The sequence below is a fragment of the Cornus florida genome, unplaced genomic scaffold (genome assembly GCF_030987335.1).
Source record: "Cornus florida cultivar Cherokee Brave unplaced genomic scaffold, ASM3098733v1 CherokeeBrave_3.0.0_Hap2_Chr11, whole genome shotgun sequence".
Taxonomy (NCBI): Eukaryota; Viridiplantae; Streptophyta; class Magnoliopsida; order Cornales; family Cornaceae; genus Cornus; species Cornus florida.
This window is the reverse complement of record NW_026775581.1, coordinates 79728237-79745328: the sequence shown is the minus strand read 5'-3', so window position 1 is coordinate 79745328 and position 17092 is coordinate 79728237. Positions and strand designations below refer to the sequence as shown.

The window sequence follows — 17092 nt, the reverse complement described above, 5'->3', positions numbered from 1 at the left end:
TTGCTCTGTTCCTCTCTCTTTGTCCAACCAAGAGGCTTTTAGAGAGAGAAAGTAGGGGAGAGAGAGAGAGAGAGAAAAAGTAGGAGGAGGAGGAAAGAGTTGCCATAACTCTTATTTATATTCACCGGCCGGGTTTGCCGGCCGGCACCTGATATTTCCCGGCTGATTCTCCATCGCCGGCGGATCACTGCCATTATTTTGCCACCGTTGTGATTTTCTTCATACACAAGGTTTTTCTTTTCTCTGTTTACCAATTGATTCTCTATATCATGTATACATATTTGTATGCATGTATATATGCATACATTGTGTGTACATTTTTGCATATATGTGTGTCTGAAATTTATTGGAATCGGAGTGAATGGATTTGTTCATGGCGTGGAATGGAGTTTTGTTGTAAGAAAATCTGTATACGTTCTGTTTGAATGCCGAGAAAGGTGAGGAAACGAAAAGAAAATGAGGTGTAAAGCTGTATGAATTCTGATGTTAGGCGTTCTGTTTGCTTTGTGAGCCTAAATAGCTAAAAAGGAGAGAAATGTAGATCTAATTTTGTTTTTTTCCCATCTTTTTATTCTCTTCAGTTTCCACTTTCTCGAAAACCAAACAGGACCTATTGTTTTTTCAAGAGCATATATGCCGATTCATGAACAGGATATGAGGTTCCTAGAGAATGTCAATTTGCAATTTCACAATTTGTCGGTTTCATGCCATTGTGGCCTTTTAAAATTTGAGATTCGTTCTGTTTTGGTTCCAGCAAATGCATAATGTCGGATTCTCTGTTTCTAGAGCATATGAATGATGTTATTTTATTCATCTAAAAATGTGTGATGTTTGTACATTTAGATGAATTTCAAGGTATTTCTTTGAATTTTTCTATTTCATCTATTTGGATATTGTTCCTTTATATAAAACTTTTAATTTGTGTCAATTACTTGAATCCTACGTAGAGGCACTGCTTCTGTGAATAAAGTGAGTTAAACTTCAAAGATCTCTTAGCTCTGCTTTGTTACAATGATAAAAGGTTTTCCTTTTAGTGATCCCTTTACACTTCATTACTTCAAAGAGAGAGAACATAATATTAATTTAGAATCATCAACCACATGTATAGCAATAATTTATTCTGTTTATATAAAAATAAAAATTTGAAGAATGAATGTCTTTTTTGTTAACATTCAGGGTGTCCCTACAATCTTATGAACTAGTCATTGGCAACCAAATGACTGTCATTTTTCTTTTTAATGATTGTTTATATTGGATATATATGTTGATATAAGTTACCTTCTTTCTTCGATTGCAGCCTCTACAATGGATCTTATAAGAACTCCATTCGGAGGGGTCATCAAAGATGTCCGAGGGAGAGTACTTTGTTATAAGAGTGATTGGGTTGATGCACTTTGTTCAGGCTTTAGGTATTTTCTTTTGTATTATATGAATACATGTTGAGTGAGCAGTTGGTTGTTTTGGTCATTGGTGTTGTTAACTTTCATTCATTCTCATTACTGATCTCAGGATATTGGCTCCAACGGCATATATCTTCTTTGCTTCTGCTCTTCCTGTCATTGCCTTTGGAGAGCAATTGAGTAAGGAAACAGGTACATCATTACCCTTTCTCTATAATATAGATTTTGCAATTTTTTTTTTCTTTTTCATTTGCAAGAAACACACTCACATACTACAATGCCCCTATGAGGACTTGAACCCTCGACCTTTTCCTTTGGAAGGCGAGGAAGTGCTGTTAGGCTACACCGCCTTTGGTAAAGTTGATGCAATTTTAGGTCATGAACTATTGATTCACCCTGAAAATTGTTGTGTTATGCTAGATGGAAGCTTGAGCACAGTCGAAACTCTAACTTCTACAGCTATATGTGGAATCATCCACTCGATTTTTGGTGGGCAGCCTCTGTTGATTTTAGGAGTTGCCGAACCCACGGTTATAATGTACACTTACTTGTACAGTTTCGCCAAAGGAAGGTCGAACTTGGGGCAGGAGCTATATCTAGCTTGGGCCGGATGGTGAGGAAATCTCCTCATTCTTTTCTAAACCATTAGAAATCTTTATGGCATCTTGAATCAGCAGATGGTTCTATATTTATTTATGTATTTACCAATACAGGGTTTGTGTATGGACTTCTATCCTTCTGTTTCTTCTTGCAATATTCAATGCTTGCACAATCATCTCTAGATTTACGAGAATTGCAGGAGAACTTTTTGGCATGTTGATTGCTGTTCTTTTCATACAAGAGGCTATTAAGGTATTTATCTTATAAACGATATAAACCAGTTTTTTAGCTTTGAAAAGCCTTCAAAATATGGTTTAACTTTGGTTATGCTTGAATCACAGGGGCTGGTGAGTGAATTTAGTATTCCCGAAGGTGATAATCCCAAGTTAGAGATATATCAATTCCAATGGCTTTATACGAATGGGTTGCTGGCGATAATTTTCTGTTTTGGTCTACTTCTTACTTCCATCAAGAGTAGAAGGGCTAGGTCTTGGCATTATGGCACAGGTACATGAATGGACCCATAGTGAATTAATTGTAGTGACATTAATCAATTGACGAGGATTTCATTGTTTGTTGCCTGCTTAATACAGGGTGGCTCCGAAGTTTCATTGCAGACTATGGGGTTCCCCTTATGGTGGTGTTGTGGACAGCATTGTCTTATAGTGTGCCAAGTAAAATTCCTTCTGGAGTACCAAGGAGGCTTGTTTGTCCTCTACCTTGGGATTCTGAATCATTATACCATTGGACAGTGATCAAGGTATCGATTTTATGATTAATTGTCTCATTGGTTCCTTTTGTGAAGATATCATTTATCCTTGTAGACTGTTGTTTCATTGACTTTAGGAATTATAGGCTGAGATCTGAACTAGATTTTGTTGTTTTGGGTTTGGGATACTGTCAGAGAAACTCCTATTTCTCTTTCTTAATCGTCTTATTATGAAGGAAATGGGTTTTGAAAACATCATGGGCCATAGAGAATAGTTTTTTGCTGAAGATTCGCATGAATTGATTAAGAGAGAATTATTCGCCGCATACAACAATATCTGGAAGACTGGAACCATGCCATTCCCCATATAGGTCTAAATCTGACTTAGATCTTCCTTTATTTAGTTGAGTTGAAAGTTTGAAAACTTTACTATCTTGGGTCTGTTAGTGACATTTAAACTTCTTTTGTCTAATTTAGGTCAGGTTATTTAGTTTACAGAGAAGATAATAAGGTATCAGACTTTTGAGACCAATCAGATAGGTTTCCGTTTTAGGACATTTCTCATGCCAAGTCTCTCTTTTTTTTTATTTTTTTTATTTACTTTTTTGAGATTTGCATTTCACTGCCAAGTTTCTTCTACCATATAAAGGTTGAAATATTGCTGAATATACATCTAAAAACTTGAGGAAAAGATCAAGATGATATAATTAATCACACGCTTCATATGATCAAACTGCAGGATATGGGGAAAGTCCCGGTGGCATACATTTTTCTTGCCTTCATACCAGCCGTGATGGTAGCAGGCTTATATTTTTTTGACCACAGTGTAGCTTCACAAATGGCACAACAGAAGGAATTCAATCTCAAAAACCCGACCTCATACCATTATGACATCCTGTTGCTAGGATTCATGGTATATGTTTTTCATTAATTTAATTTTTTATTTGCTAGTATGGTTTATTTTCAGATTCATGGCCTTTGTTTTTTTAGCAATTTTTAGTTTTTCTTTTTGTAAGTTTTGGTTTACTTTTTTATTGAGTAGTTTTAGTTTACATTTTTTCTTTAGTCATATATCTGGTTATGGTTTATGGTTTCAGACCTTGATTTGTGGGTTGCTTGGACTTCCTCCTTCAAATGGTGTCCTACCACAATCTCCCATGCACACCAGGAGTCTTGCAGTCCTTAAGAGGCAGGTGGGATTTGGGATTCTGAAAAAAAATCGTTCTTACATTGCTTGATTAACACACATGTTTTAAATTTTTACTAAATATGATCCATGATTTGCAGTTGATCCGAAAGAAAATGGTGAAGAGTGCCAAGGAATGCATGAAGCTACAAGCAAGCAACTCAGAAATCTATGGAAAGATGCACGCTGTGTTCATCGAGATGGACGCTTGTCCAACTGTAAGTGTTCTAAACACACATTTTGGTGTTTGTGTACACTTGCGTGTGTGAATGTGCCCATGCTTATGGTAAGTAAATTATGGATTTGCTGCAGCCTACTTCTGTAGATAAGGAATTGGAAGACTTGAAGGAGGCTGTAATGAAATATGATGATGAAGGAGATGCAAAGGGAAAATTTGATCCTGAGCGGCATATTGATGCTTACTTGCCTGTCCGAGTTAACGAACAAAGAGTAAGCAACCTATTACAATCCATTTTTGTGGGCATTATGGTGTGTGCTATACCTATGATCAAGATGATACCTACCTCAGTTCTTTGGGGATACTTTGCCTACATGGCCATAGATAGCCTCCCAGGAAATCAGTTCTGGGAGAGACTGTTGCTGCTATTCATCACTCCAGCTCGGCGGTTCAAGTAAGTCATGCATCTTTGTCACCCTGGAAATGAAATTTTCCCACTATATTGATCGGCCCAGCTCAAAATAGGCTCGTTTCAAGTCATGTGAATTATATAACAGGCTATCTTGTAGAGTAGCATGTATAATTTTATGATTCCCATTTTTATCTTACATCTTTTTCTTTTATTGTCTATGGCAGAGTCCTAGAAGGGGCCCATTTATCATTTGTGGAATCAGTACCTTTCAAATACATTGCCTGGTTTACTCTCTTCCAGTTTGTGTATTTACTGGTTTGTTTTGGGGTGACATGGATACCTGTAGCTGGAATATTGTTCCCTTTGCCGTTCTTCCTGCTCATAAGCATAAGACAACATGCTCTCCCCAAACTGTTTCCTCATCAACATCTTCAGGAACTAGATGCGGCTGAGTATGAGGAAATTATTGGCATCCCAGTCCGCAGCAGGAGTCTCTCCCTCAGGGTATGTAATTTCCTTCTTGTGAAAATACTGTGTCATTCATGATGATGATTGTCTTGCATTGAATTTAGGATGCAACTTCATTTGAAAATAACAGCAGAAAAAGGATCATGTAGCTGACCCCAAAGTAGTACGATTAAGGCGTTGATGAGTTGAAATTAGGTTGTATTGTGTTGGTATATGGTGAAGTCCCTTGGTCTCATTAGGTAGGAGGGAGGAAAGATGAAACATTTATGCCTAAACCTTAATTTTATATGCACTCATCTGAAAAGACTTACAAGAGATATATTTAACGTCACTTTTATCCAGTATTACTTGTGTTCTGTTACATTGCACTGGGAAAGGAACAGTCTTAAAAGAAACACATGCTCACAATAATTCACATTGTATATTTTTTTTGCTTAGTGTCACAATTGAAGTATTCGCTTCCCTCCTGTGGAAGATTGAGCTAAATGTTGTTCCATTATATTCTGTAGGTTAAAAATATCACGATGTTTTAGCTAGACTTAAAAATCTGTATCAGGAAAGTCATATTTGGAATGGACAGGTTCAAGCTCTGATAAAGGTGGACATAAAATTTAGTTATATCAAAAGAGCTGAATGGAGATGATGAATTTATGTAGCTAATCCAAGTTGTTTCGATTAAAGCTCGTTGAGTCTTAATTTGAGTAAATGTTTCATTTTGATTGTCAAGAGTCTTAAACTTCTAATAATTGCATCTGTGGGCATGAAAACGTTCGAGCAGGAAAGAGAACCACCTGATCCAGGGAGCAGCGACGAAAGTGGAATAGATTTATCTGCTGCAGAGATATTGGATGAGATAACAACCCATAGAGGGGAGTTGAAGCTTAGATCAGTAAGCTTCAACGATAGGCAATCCCAGGTAAGCAACTTTTTCTAAAATTAATATTTACTCTAATTTTTCGTTGTTTCTGGTAGAATGATTCCAAAGGAGCGCTTGTTATTTCAGGTTCACCCAGAAGGCAATGGCCGAACGTAGTGTGAGAATATGTAATGGCATTGATGCTGCTAATGTTTCTCTGAGAAGAGTATTCAAGATTCATGTACAGAGGTGGCTGTGGATGAAACACTATATATATTTTATATTTAAAAGAAAACGGAGGAAGAAAAAGAAGAAGAGATACTAATCGCAGAAAGAAGGAAAGAATGAATCATCCGAAGCGATTACTAATCTTTTCCCAGCAGGGGAACCATTTTTTTAACAGGAATTATTTTATAACAGTTTGATCATTGCTGATATTTTCGTTGCCATGTCGAAGGAAAAGAATGAGATTGAGGAAAGGGAATGTGAAGAGAAGTGGGGAAGACAAATCAACAAGGGTTATGACTGGAGTTTTCATTGCATACTTGATGAACAAGGATTGTAGTTTTCTTTTAAGGTGACTATCACATATTTTTTTGAAATCTGTTGTCTTCTCTTTATAACAGGTAGTAGATTTTGACGATGTAATTAATAAAGAAAACGGTGAATGAAGAGCTATTTTTTATTTAGTGTTTTGTCCCTGGAATTTTAATTGTTAGAATTTTTTTTATTCGACCCTTGTCGTACATTTGGCTCAGGATGAAACATTTTTTACAATGCTTCCTACGAATGTGGATGAACAAAGGAAAATGGTCCCTTGAGATTTTATGTTCTCTCTTCTATGTTTTAAAAGAGCAAAGTAGTAATGTGGGGATTGATGAATAATTTTCTTTGTATATGCCATGTGAGTAATTTACCGAATAATCTTCATCAATCAACATTATCTATGAAATTGTTTCTTAGTGAGTTCCGAATTGATTGGTAGGTTGGGCTGGGGTAAGATTGTTCCATTGTGATTTAGGTTCGAATCAAGAAACGTTTTTTTTGCGATATAAAGTTGCGATTTTAACAGCATCAAAAGATTCATAACACACTTAATTAACAACCAAATTTCTTTAATCAATGGAAAGGAGAAAAGATGAAAAATAAAGATAGAATAGTATCACTAATCAGTAGAAATAATATAAGACTTTCTTGTCAACAAAAAAAATAAAAAAGAAACAAAAAGAAATAATTGAATAAATAACTATGTCATATGGTTAAAATGTTGCCTTTTTTTTTTTCCTCAAATCACTTCAAATAAAATGTTTCAAATATGTTACTTTTTGGGGGTTGGAGAGATACTGTATGTAATTATCCAATATTAGTCTTGAAGAATTTATAAAATAGAAAAAAGATTCAAACAACTTCAAAAGGCAGCTCTTGATGTTATTCTTATTAAAAAAAAAATGAAAAATTTCCTCTTCAACCTTGGGTAGTCGATTAAGTCCAAACAACTAAAATTTTAATTATCAAAAAAAAAAAAAACTATAGTATGAAGGCACTCATTTTTAATGTGAAGTCCCTCACTAATACGACGCCGTTTCTCCTGGTCATTTAACATCTACCTGCGGCAAACATCTTCCCTAAAATGGTAATAAATACCTCACGATTATTCCAGAAAGAAGATATCTTCCAGATATACCCGGAGAGTGGCGGAGACTCAACACTGAGCTAGAGAGAGAAAGAGAGGAGAGAGAGGGAGAGAGCTGCGCAGGTAGCCATGTTTTCATCACTCATGAAATGGATCGTAGACCCGAGGAAGAACTGGCTTGCATCTGTTCATATGAAAACCATATCTAATCGCCTCCGTAGATACGGTTAGATTTTTTTGCCCCAATTCCTCTCTTTCTCTCTTTATATATATACTCCGTATATATATCAATTTCGAATCCTTAGTTTTACATTTCCGATTGTATTTTTCTATATGTGTGTGTGAGATTAGGGCTTCGATATGACGACCTGTACGATCCGTACTTTGATTTGGACATAAAGGAAGCACTGAATCGGCTTCCTAGAGAGATCGTTGATGCGAGAAACCAACGCCTTAAGCGAGCAATAGATCTGTCAATGAAGCACGAGTACCTCCCCGAGGACTTGCAGGTCTCTATTTATCTCCATCTCTTTGGTTGCTCAGAAAATGTATCGGAAATGAATAGAAAACTTTGGATCTTATGCTTTTTATTAGTTTTGGTTTCTGGATGAACTTTATTTAATTGCTGAGAAAATGTATATGAAGAAAGGAGAAGTAAAGAAGATAAATTTGAAGGACTTCTATAGGCGTTTTGTTGTTTTTGCATCAGAAAAGGCGTAGCTATATATATATATATATATATATATATATATATATATATATATATATATTTTTTTTTTTGTCTTTTTTATTTATATTTTTTTGGTTCTCTTTTTGCTAAGTTTGGTTATTAGAGAAAATGAAAATGTTGGGTCAAACCGATCCTCTTGTGGCCTCTTTGGCTTGGGAATTGGCTTTTGTTTGCCAACCTCTAGGTCTAGAGTTTGAGGATTAATGGAGAAGAAGAGAGGGAAAAAAATTGTTGGGTCAATTAAAATCAGTTATTAGTAATTTAGTTTCAATCTTAGTTGAATTACACACACACAAAATGGTTCATGTTGGCTGTTTGTTTGAAATGCTGTTGCTTCTGAGAAAACAGAAGGAATAAAGAAAAAAGACAGGAAATGTTTGAATTGTGTATATATATATATATATATATATATATTATTTTATTTTTTTTCTTTTTCTTTTTTCTAATTTTGAATTTCTTTAATTGGTACATTGTTATGGTTTTGTTCATGTCTCATTTTCATGTTTCTTATATTTTGTTGCTCAGAAAATGTATGTGGACAGAATTGCACTTTGGTTTTTCTGTTATATCTTTCTTATTTCAAAGAAATGAAAAAAATTAGCCTTAGCTAAACCAAATATATTTTATTGTAGTTGTCTTCTACTTAATGGATTACATTAATGTTTGTATCATTGTATGTATCAAATTCCATATATATATATATATATATATCATATTTGTTTGGTTGGTGAGAAAACATGAAAGCAATGAGAATTAAGAGCACATTTTAACTAAGATTTTGGAGTTAGACTATATTTATATGTTTGTTTTAATTATATTTTCTGAAAATCCTTAACAGGTGGTTCATTTTTGGAAGGATATTTTCCCTTTATTTCTTCAAATATTCATTTTAGAATTCTCTGTAGGAGAGACCACGCTTTCCGTCAATAAATTGTTGGTTTACTGGTATTGTGAACGCATTAGAAATCTCAATTGAGAGAGAGTAGAGTTTCAAAACGGAGTGCATTGGTTTTAGAGGGTATGCATTACTTTTATGGTTTGATGAAGAAGAATAATAAGAAGTGTCACGCTTCTAAGATGTGAACACATTTTGAGAGCCTGAATCAAATTTGGCATTACCTTTCGTTTCTTGTGCTTTGCTATAATTTTGGTTTTTTACTATTTGGTGAGAATTAGAGAAACTAAGGTCACACCATCACCTTTAGTACATTTATAATGTAACATTCATCATAAAAATGAACCATGGAATGTCAATATAATTACAGCATAGCTGTCGTGTTTTGCTCGAGTTGGGGCTTTCTTAAGTTTTCTCATTCAATAAACAAGTCTGAAGTTAAAGCTTGAGCTCAGCTTGTTCGTAATGAGTTTGAACAAGCTATAATTGAGTTGAGAGGCTTGAACCTGAATTGTAAATGAGCATCTCAAATTGTTTGCAGCCTTAGTGGTGAAAGTGTATGACATGATTAATTACTTTTTAGTACTTCATCTCTTTTTCTTAGTGGTCTTGGTGGAGAAAGTAACGATATTTTTGGGTTTGTATGACATAGGAACTTCATATGGTAGTAACTGTAAGGTTGGTATGTTGTTGGTATTGCTGTGGACCTCTGTAATTGTATTTGAACTTTATTTGATTTGTATACTCAGTGTCTCACCACTTGGAGGAATATAATATTATACTCCCTCTGTCCCAAAAAAGATGTCATGCTTTTCTTTTTGGTCTGTCCCAAAATAGTTGTCACTTTCCTTTTTCAAACAATATATTTTACATCTTTCCATATATGTCCTTGGAGTTTAAAATTTCAAACTTGAATATTCAAAACTTAGAAGGGCAAATTAGTAACTTTTTAAGGAGACAAGGCATGTCCCACATGTCCCCTTAAAAATTCCTACTCCCCAAAAATGACATCTAAATTGGGACAAAGGGAGTAATACAGAAGAAATTTAGACTAATGAACCTAATATGGGAATGATAAGTCAAATGAATAATAAAGTGGTGGGGAAATCACTTAAATATACGGTACTTAAACCACTTAAATATATAGTGAATACCTGATTACATGATATTATGCAATAAATATATAATGAGAACCTTAGAAAATTTAGGAATTGAATGGTTAACAACTTATTCAACAAATTTTTGGGATAATATATGATCATAGATCAATTGGGTTAAGTCATTTATAAAAATAATGGAGATATGTGGCAATTCCAGAGGAATTAAACCAACAAGTCGTACTATGAACTATGGGAATGGCTAATGAACAAAGATCGAGGAAAAATTCAATAGCGTCTGAGAACAAACTTAGATTTATGCTAAGTAGATTTACCATGGAGGTCGTGTACTAAATAATGCAATTAATAAAAGATTGCAGAACTCAAAAGTCAGATCTATACATGATTTTTATTTTACACTAAGAGAAGGTATATGTACCGGAAAATATAGTTTGCTGTGCCCTACAAAAAAGAGGAACTCGTATCATTTTAATTAAATTATCCAAAAAAACTTGTAAGGATATAAGGACTAGAGTTTGCACTATATTTGGAAAAACTAATTTTTAAAATAGGATTGAGCTCTATATACGCGCACTATATTACAAGAAACTACAAAAGACTGACAAAATCCAAGGAGCATGTTGTTTTTGGATTATACAGTTCTTATAGATGTTCTAAAAATAAGAATGAGAGCATCAAAAAATACATTAAAAGTCAAAAGATCAAAAAATTTGTAGAACTAAAATGTAATATGTGGAGTGTAAATTCAATGGGTATACAACAAATAACAATATTATGAGTCCCGACAACAATTAAAGAATAAAGGATTATTCAAAATAAATGCTTGATAGTTAGATGAAAAGGATAGAGAAATAGACAATGATATAACAAATAGGATTGAAACATGTTGCACAAAATGGAGATAAGCTGGTATTATGCTATGTGATGTATATATATATATATTATGTTGGTTGAAAGGGAAATTTTATAGGATGGTTTCTAGGCCAACTAATTTATATAGAGAGAAAGGTGGGGTATTAACTAGAAATATGGATAACAAAACAATTTCAATGAAATAAGAATGGTTCAATGGATGATAGGAGTAACTATGATTAATAATCAACATTTTGGAGAGAAATTATGAGTGACATGATTAATGACAGATAAGCAAAAGAAGGTTTCAGTGGTATGAATATATATAATGTAAATTAGTAGCTGGTAGATGCACCAATTAGGGGAAAAAAAAAAAAGAAAAGAAAAAATGGCAAAGCTGATTAAATTAGAATTTTAGACACAAAGAAACATACCAAAACTAGAATGGAATTAAATAGCATGCACATTTTACTTTCAAAACTTTATTTCAACTATCTTCTATTACATCTTCACTAAAACCTTAGAATGTTTCATTCAATATTTTAATCATTTGCTATCAATGTCTGTCATTTTGATTAAAAAAAATAAAAATTTGTGACATCAATATGCCATTGCGATTAGCCCATATTTTCATCTTCACATTGTTTCTTCTATCAGCATCATAGTCCTTTCCAACACCTGATGTGTGGAATAGTCTGTGGCTCTATGTAAAAATATGTCCCGATAATTGGTCTACCTCTGTCCCGGTGTCAAGGTTTCAAGACTGGTATGGATAAAGGGAAACAAAAAAATAAATAAATAAAGAAAAGAAAAAAGAAAAAAGAAAAAAAAAAAAGAGAGAGAATATGTCCCTATATTTGGTTGATTGGAGAAGAAAGATTTATGCATGCAACCCCAATGGTATTGGAATTATTTTTATACCTGGGATGAGTATTCTTCTCATTGATGCCAGTTTTGTTGCTATTTGTCAACACTTTTACCTTTATTATGTAATTAAATTGCCTAAATTTGTGAATCAATGTTGCAGTATCTTTCCAGTCTTTTGTTTATGGGGATGTTGACAGCTAAGGTTCCCCCCCCCCCCCCCCCCCCCCCCTCTTTCCTGTTTTGTTCCTGTGCGATTTTATGAGCAAAATGTTATTTTTATGATCAAAATGTGCGCGCGCTTTCTAATCTTCTCAAACTGCGGTTTTGTTGCTTCATATCACTTTGGAATTTTCTGACAAAGTGGGGTTGGACTTTTAGAGTTTAATTTTCAACCATTTGAGCTCTTTGAATGTATGTTAAGAGCTTATGTTTCATATTAGACTATCACTCTTCAACATGAATTTAACTTAGTTCGTAGATCTGGAAAAAGAAAAACTTTGTTCCAATTAATCATTGTTGATGTGCTTGATAATTGTTTCTAGAAATAGATGAGGGCATTCAACCTGTGACCTCTCTTGCAGTTTTGTTTGGGTGTGCAACTTTATTGACTTTTAATCAACATCAGCACTCATTTTTTTCTTACTCTTTCACAGGCAATGCAGACCCCATTTAGGAGTTATCTTCAAGATATGTTGGCTCTTGTAAGTTCTTAAATAGCTTATGTTTCATGCTTTTTGTGAAATTCTACAATTTTGCTTACAAAATAATGTGGATATATCATTTTACATCCTCCTTTTTATGACAATAAGGGAGACTACTTTTTTATCGTATTAATTATGAGGTTAAAGCTTACCTATTTGTTAGATGATTATATAATAAATATGTTAAGAGGTTTCCACTACCACATTTATTTGTGGCAGTTGTTAAACAACTCAATTATCAAAGCTCCAGTGGGTAAGTCACTTGGACCTGGTGCCTCATGAAGTATCATGTCTAAGGTTCGACTCCCCTTGGATGCAAACAATTCCTTGGAAGGGGGTGCGTGAGTTTCAACTAGGAAAACCAAAATTTATTAGAGCTCCAGTCATTTGAGGGATAATCTAGGTGAAGATTATTTTTACTATGAATTCTTTTGGGCACTCTGAGCATTACTGGCATATTGAGTCACTGATGTCAATCTTCCTGGTATATATATATATATATTTATATATATATATATATTCTATTCTAGTATGTGAAACACAACTCTTTTGATCCTATTAATTGTACATTCTTCTTTCTTCAGATATGTTTAGGGAATGTGACTTTTTTGCTATGTGAATGGTTTACTGGGATCTCATATACTGTAGGAACTAAGAACTTTTGTGACAAGTTTTGCAATTAAATTCATTTCTCATTGATTAATGTTGATCTTTTGCTAGGTTTATCCAATTGATCATAGGCTCTGCATCCCAAATTTATCCATTATTAACCTTCAATGATACAGAACTGATGTGGTTGTGTCCCCGGGATGAATTAGCTTATATTTGTTCTTTTTCAAGCTGTCTATACCTAGCACCTTTGCTTTGGACCTCAACTTGGATTCTCAAATGGAGCTTCTGTTATAAATATTAGCATCGTCAATTTAAATTACGTGTATGATTTTGATGGCTGATATAAGAAAGTCCCCAAAAGATATTTAGGCTTCAGAAATGGCCTTTGCTTTATTTTTTATTTTGATAGGTAAGGCACACACCCTCCTTGCCCCAGTTGGAGCTCAAAACTGTCAATCTATTCTCTTCTTTTGGGAGGTGGTGAAGATACCGCTCAAACTATATCTATATATATATATATATATATATATATATATATATTTTTGATATATATATATATATATATATATACATATATTTCCTAGTTGGTTACTCACACGCCCCTACTCCAAGGAATTGTTTGCACCTAGCATGAATCGATCCGGAGACCTGATGCTTCATGAGGCACTAGGGCCCTAGTCTTTTCCAACTAGGCCAACCCCTTGGGGTTACCGCTCAAACTAATTTTTGGTGTTGCCTTTGCTTTAATTGTCTTATGTATCAGGCAATCATTGTGTAAAAGTATGTAAATTAGCTGTCTCATCCCTGGTTTGATCAATTTTTATATCTGGTTGTACTTCATTTTGGTGTTCTAGCATAGACTCTTTTATGATTGAGGACTTTCTGTAGGCTTTGTATTTTTAATGTCTTCTTAAGGATTGATAAATGGACTTTGCTTGAATTGCCTTGTATATTAGGTAATCAGTATGTGCAAATATCTTTTATGGACTAAGTGACAGCTGTCCTTTTTTCATCTGCTACCCTAATTTGGACATGCTGTGTTATCCACTAAACAATGTGTTTATACACGCTTGTTCACATGCATGTCTTTTTCCTGTTTTAATCGACTATTAGTATCATAAGCCGGTCTGTTTTCTGTGCATCACCTCATAACTAATTTTTATGCGTTTTTGTCCATTTTGAAACTCTTGTTGTCGTGTGCTTAGTAGCATTTTTTAAATGATATTATCCACTTTCTGCGTTCAAGTTTCTGGTTCCTGTTGTCAAGTGTGTTGTTACTCATCTAATGCTAGTGAAGGACAACTGTTTTTACATTATGTTCGTTCTGATGCACCTAGCCAATTATCTTGTGGTGCTTTTATTTGAAGTCTATATCTATCCTGATATAGCTTTTTTTGGGTTTGTCTGGTTCATTTTGTTAACTGATCAACTTGATAAGGTGCTGCCTAATCAATTCTGTTGGCTCATTAATATGCTTTGGCTTTTCTCTTCATTTACGGTGGCTTTTTCTGTTACTTATGGGCAAAAATGTTTCCACTATCTTGGCCACCTTTTTCAGTCTTCCCCCTTGTTGTTTCCATGTGTTGATGTGTACCTGAACATTTTTCATTGATGCTGTCATTAGTAGTAGTTTGTGCATGATCAAATATTTCACTCTTTATATAGATTTGTGTTCGGCCCTAGTTTATTGACCTCCATGCATCAAGGTCTTACCTTCATTTACTGATTTCGTGGGTTGTCATATAGTGCCGGAGATGATCTAGAATGGTGGTTTAATATAGTGCTTCTTTTCTTTTGCAGGTGAAAAGGGAGAGAGAAGAACGTGAAGCTCTAGGAGCTTTGCCTCTCTATCAGCGCACCATTCCATGAGCCTATCTCCTTATCTGCTGGTGCAAGTACTTCTGATTGAATTACATTTTCTATTGAAAAATAAGAACAATGCTTTTGGTAGGTTTCCATGGACATGCATGCATGGCAACTGAATGGCTGAACTAATAGCTACAATTGTTCACATTCGAACTATAATCTTTTGGTTGGACAGCTTGAGCACGTCTTTCTTTTAGGCAGAATTGTATGCCTGTAATGTTGGGTTCTCTGCTTGCATATTTCTGCTATATAATTAGTTAATGCTCGTGTTTGGACAATTTTGTCCTGAACAATTCCAACTATATATAAACTTTTGTTTTGATCATCTGTTGGTTGGACTGCTTGAGCAGGTCTTTCTTTTAGGGAGACTTGTATGCATGTATTGCATCCGTGCTCAATAATCAGTTAAGGCTTGTGTTTGGACAATTGGCCATGCCAAAACCGACTGTTGCCATATTAGAAAGAATGGTACATTCGGATAAATAAATGCAACTTAATGAAGGGAATGTTAGATTGTAAGTGAATCCTAGCAAATGATGCTTTGAAGATCTGTTAATAGAAAAATTCCTAGTAGAGGCATTATGACTTTGAAACAAATTCATAGCATACCTCTATGAATTTGTCATAAATATTCATCTAATTATGCATTCAGAGTTGCCCACTAAACTTTTGAGACAGTCAAAAGAGTTGCTTACCTTGTTGCTACATATTATTACTACTACTAATACCATTTCAGCTTACTTTTTACTACTGCTTGTACTCATTATATTATTTGTATATAAATAGTACTCACTCAAAATTTGGCCTTCTCTTTGAGTTGGATGCTTCTCCATACAGCTGAATTTAAACAGCACATGGCATGGATGTTATAGGTTGAATATGACAGCATCAACTCTATATAGCTTGATAAGAAATTTAGTTATTATTTGAAAATAAGGCAAGTCTTATAGAGGAAAAGAAGGAAGGATGCACAATTTACCCTTGTACCCCAAAACAAAAAAAAAACAAAAAAAAAAAAAAAAAATAGAAAGAAGAAAAAGATGTGTGTGCGCGCGCGCGCATAACTACATATGTAGGAGGGTAATAGCAATGGATATCATTACTCTTTTTTCTCAGGTTCTAATTATGCCAATTATGGCATGCAATTGTTAATGTAGATCACACAGAGTGTACACTGGATTGACGTGTACGAATCTCTCCCTTTCACTTAACATGATATGCCTCCAGATTGGGTGCATGAGCATTTGCCGTTAGGTGTCTCTTTCTTACATGTAGTATAGTACCTTCGTGGATGTGATTGATTACACGTTCGATTGACTTTGTTGTCCTTGCTACATTTATCTTTTTCCTATGAATTAATTGCAAAAAATCTTCTGTCAACTATTGAAAATGTTGTAACATTTCAATAGCTGGGGGAGAAAGTGACATGAAATTGATGGTTGTGGTCGTGTATTGATGAAGTTGATGTTTACTGCGTTCATTTATAATTGTTATTGTATAATCATCTCATGAAATTGATAATGATCTACTGTTTTATTCTGCACCGACAATCTAGTTAGGATGTAGGAAACTTTTGTTCTGGTCTGTTTCATTAACAAGAAGGGACACCTAAGATTTGGGGAGGAGGATCTTGGCCTTCCTTGGGTTCGCTTCTTGTCCATATTGTATTTTTTTCTAAGATTTGTTTGAATTGCCTCTGCCTTTATGCTCCGTTTGGTGAGAATGAAGAAAACTGGATAGAAGGGAGAGGAAAAAGGATGAATGGGACATCTTTAGGAAAGAGATTATGTCATTTTCGCTTTTTGTTTGGTTGAATGGAAGAGAAGAGAATGAAATTATACTTTATTTTTATTTTGTTTGTTAAGAGAGAATGAAAGAGAATGTTAATTTATCAAATAATTAAAAGGATAGTTTTGAAATTTAAAAACTTTCATAATAGTCTTTACCCCTTTTTTTTCATGTCTTCCCTTCTATATTTGAAGGGATAAAATTTGTTGAGAGATGAAGGA

At 34.3% G+C, this 17092-nt stretch overlaps 2 protein-coding genes across 2 annotated transcripts; both read left to right on the top strand.

Annotated features, from left to right (window-relative positions):
* On the top strand, nucleotides 1–6498 carry LOC132284373 (probable boron transporter 7). The gene is made up of 14 exons (XM_059786474.1): nucleotides 1–230; nucleotides 1298–1409; nucleotides 1510–1592; nucleotides 1821–2013; nucleotides 2114–2252; nucleotides 2342–2507; nucleotides 2594–2760; nucleotides 3449–3622; nucleotides 3807–3902; nucleotides 3997–4113; nucleotides 4208–4527; nucleotides 4710–4989; nucleotides 5732–5869; nucleotides 5957–6498. Exons 2-14 carry the CDS (start codon nucleotides 1306–1308, stop codon nucleotides 5984–5986), a joined length of 2007 nt encoding a protein of 668 aa, XP_059642457.1. The 5' UTR covers nucleotides 1–230; nucleotides 1298–1305; the 3' UTR covers nucleotides 5987–6498.
* A 961-nt stretch (nucleotides 6499–7459) lies between these two features.
* Nucleotides 7460–15408, top strand: LOC132284374 (cytochrome b-c1 complex subunit 7-2, mitochondrial). The gene is made up of 4 exons (XM_059786475.1): nucleotides 7460–7668; nucleotides 7794–7951; nucleotides 12558–12605; nucleotides 15018–15408. Exons 1-4 carry the CDS (start codon nucleotides 7572–7574, stop codon nucleotides 15084–15086), a joined length of 372 nt encoding a protein of 123 aa, XP_059642458.1. The 5' UTR covers nucleotides 7460–7571; the 3' UTR covers nucleotides 15087–15408.
* Nucleotides 15409–17092: the final 1684 nt, after the last annotated feature.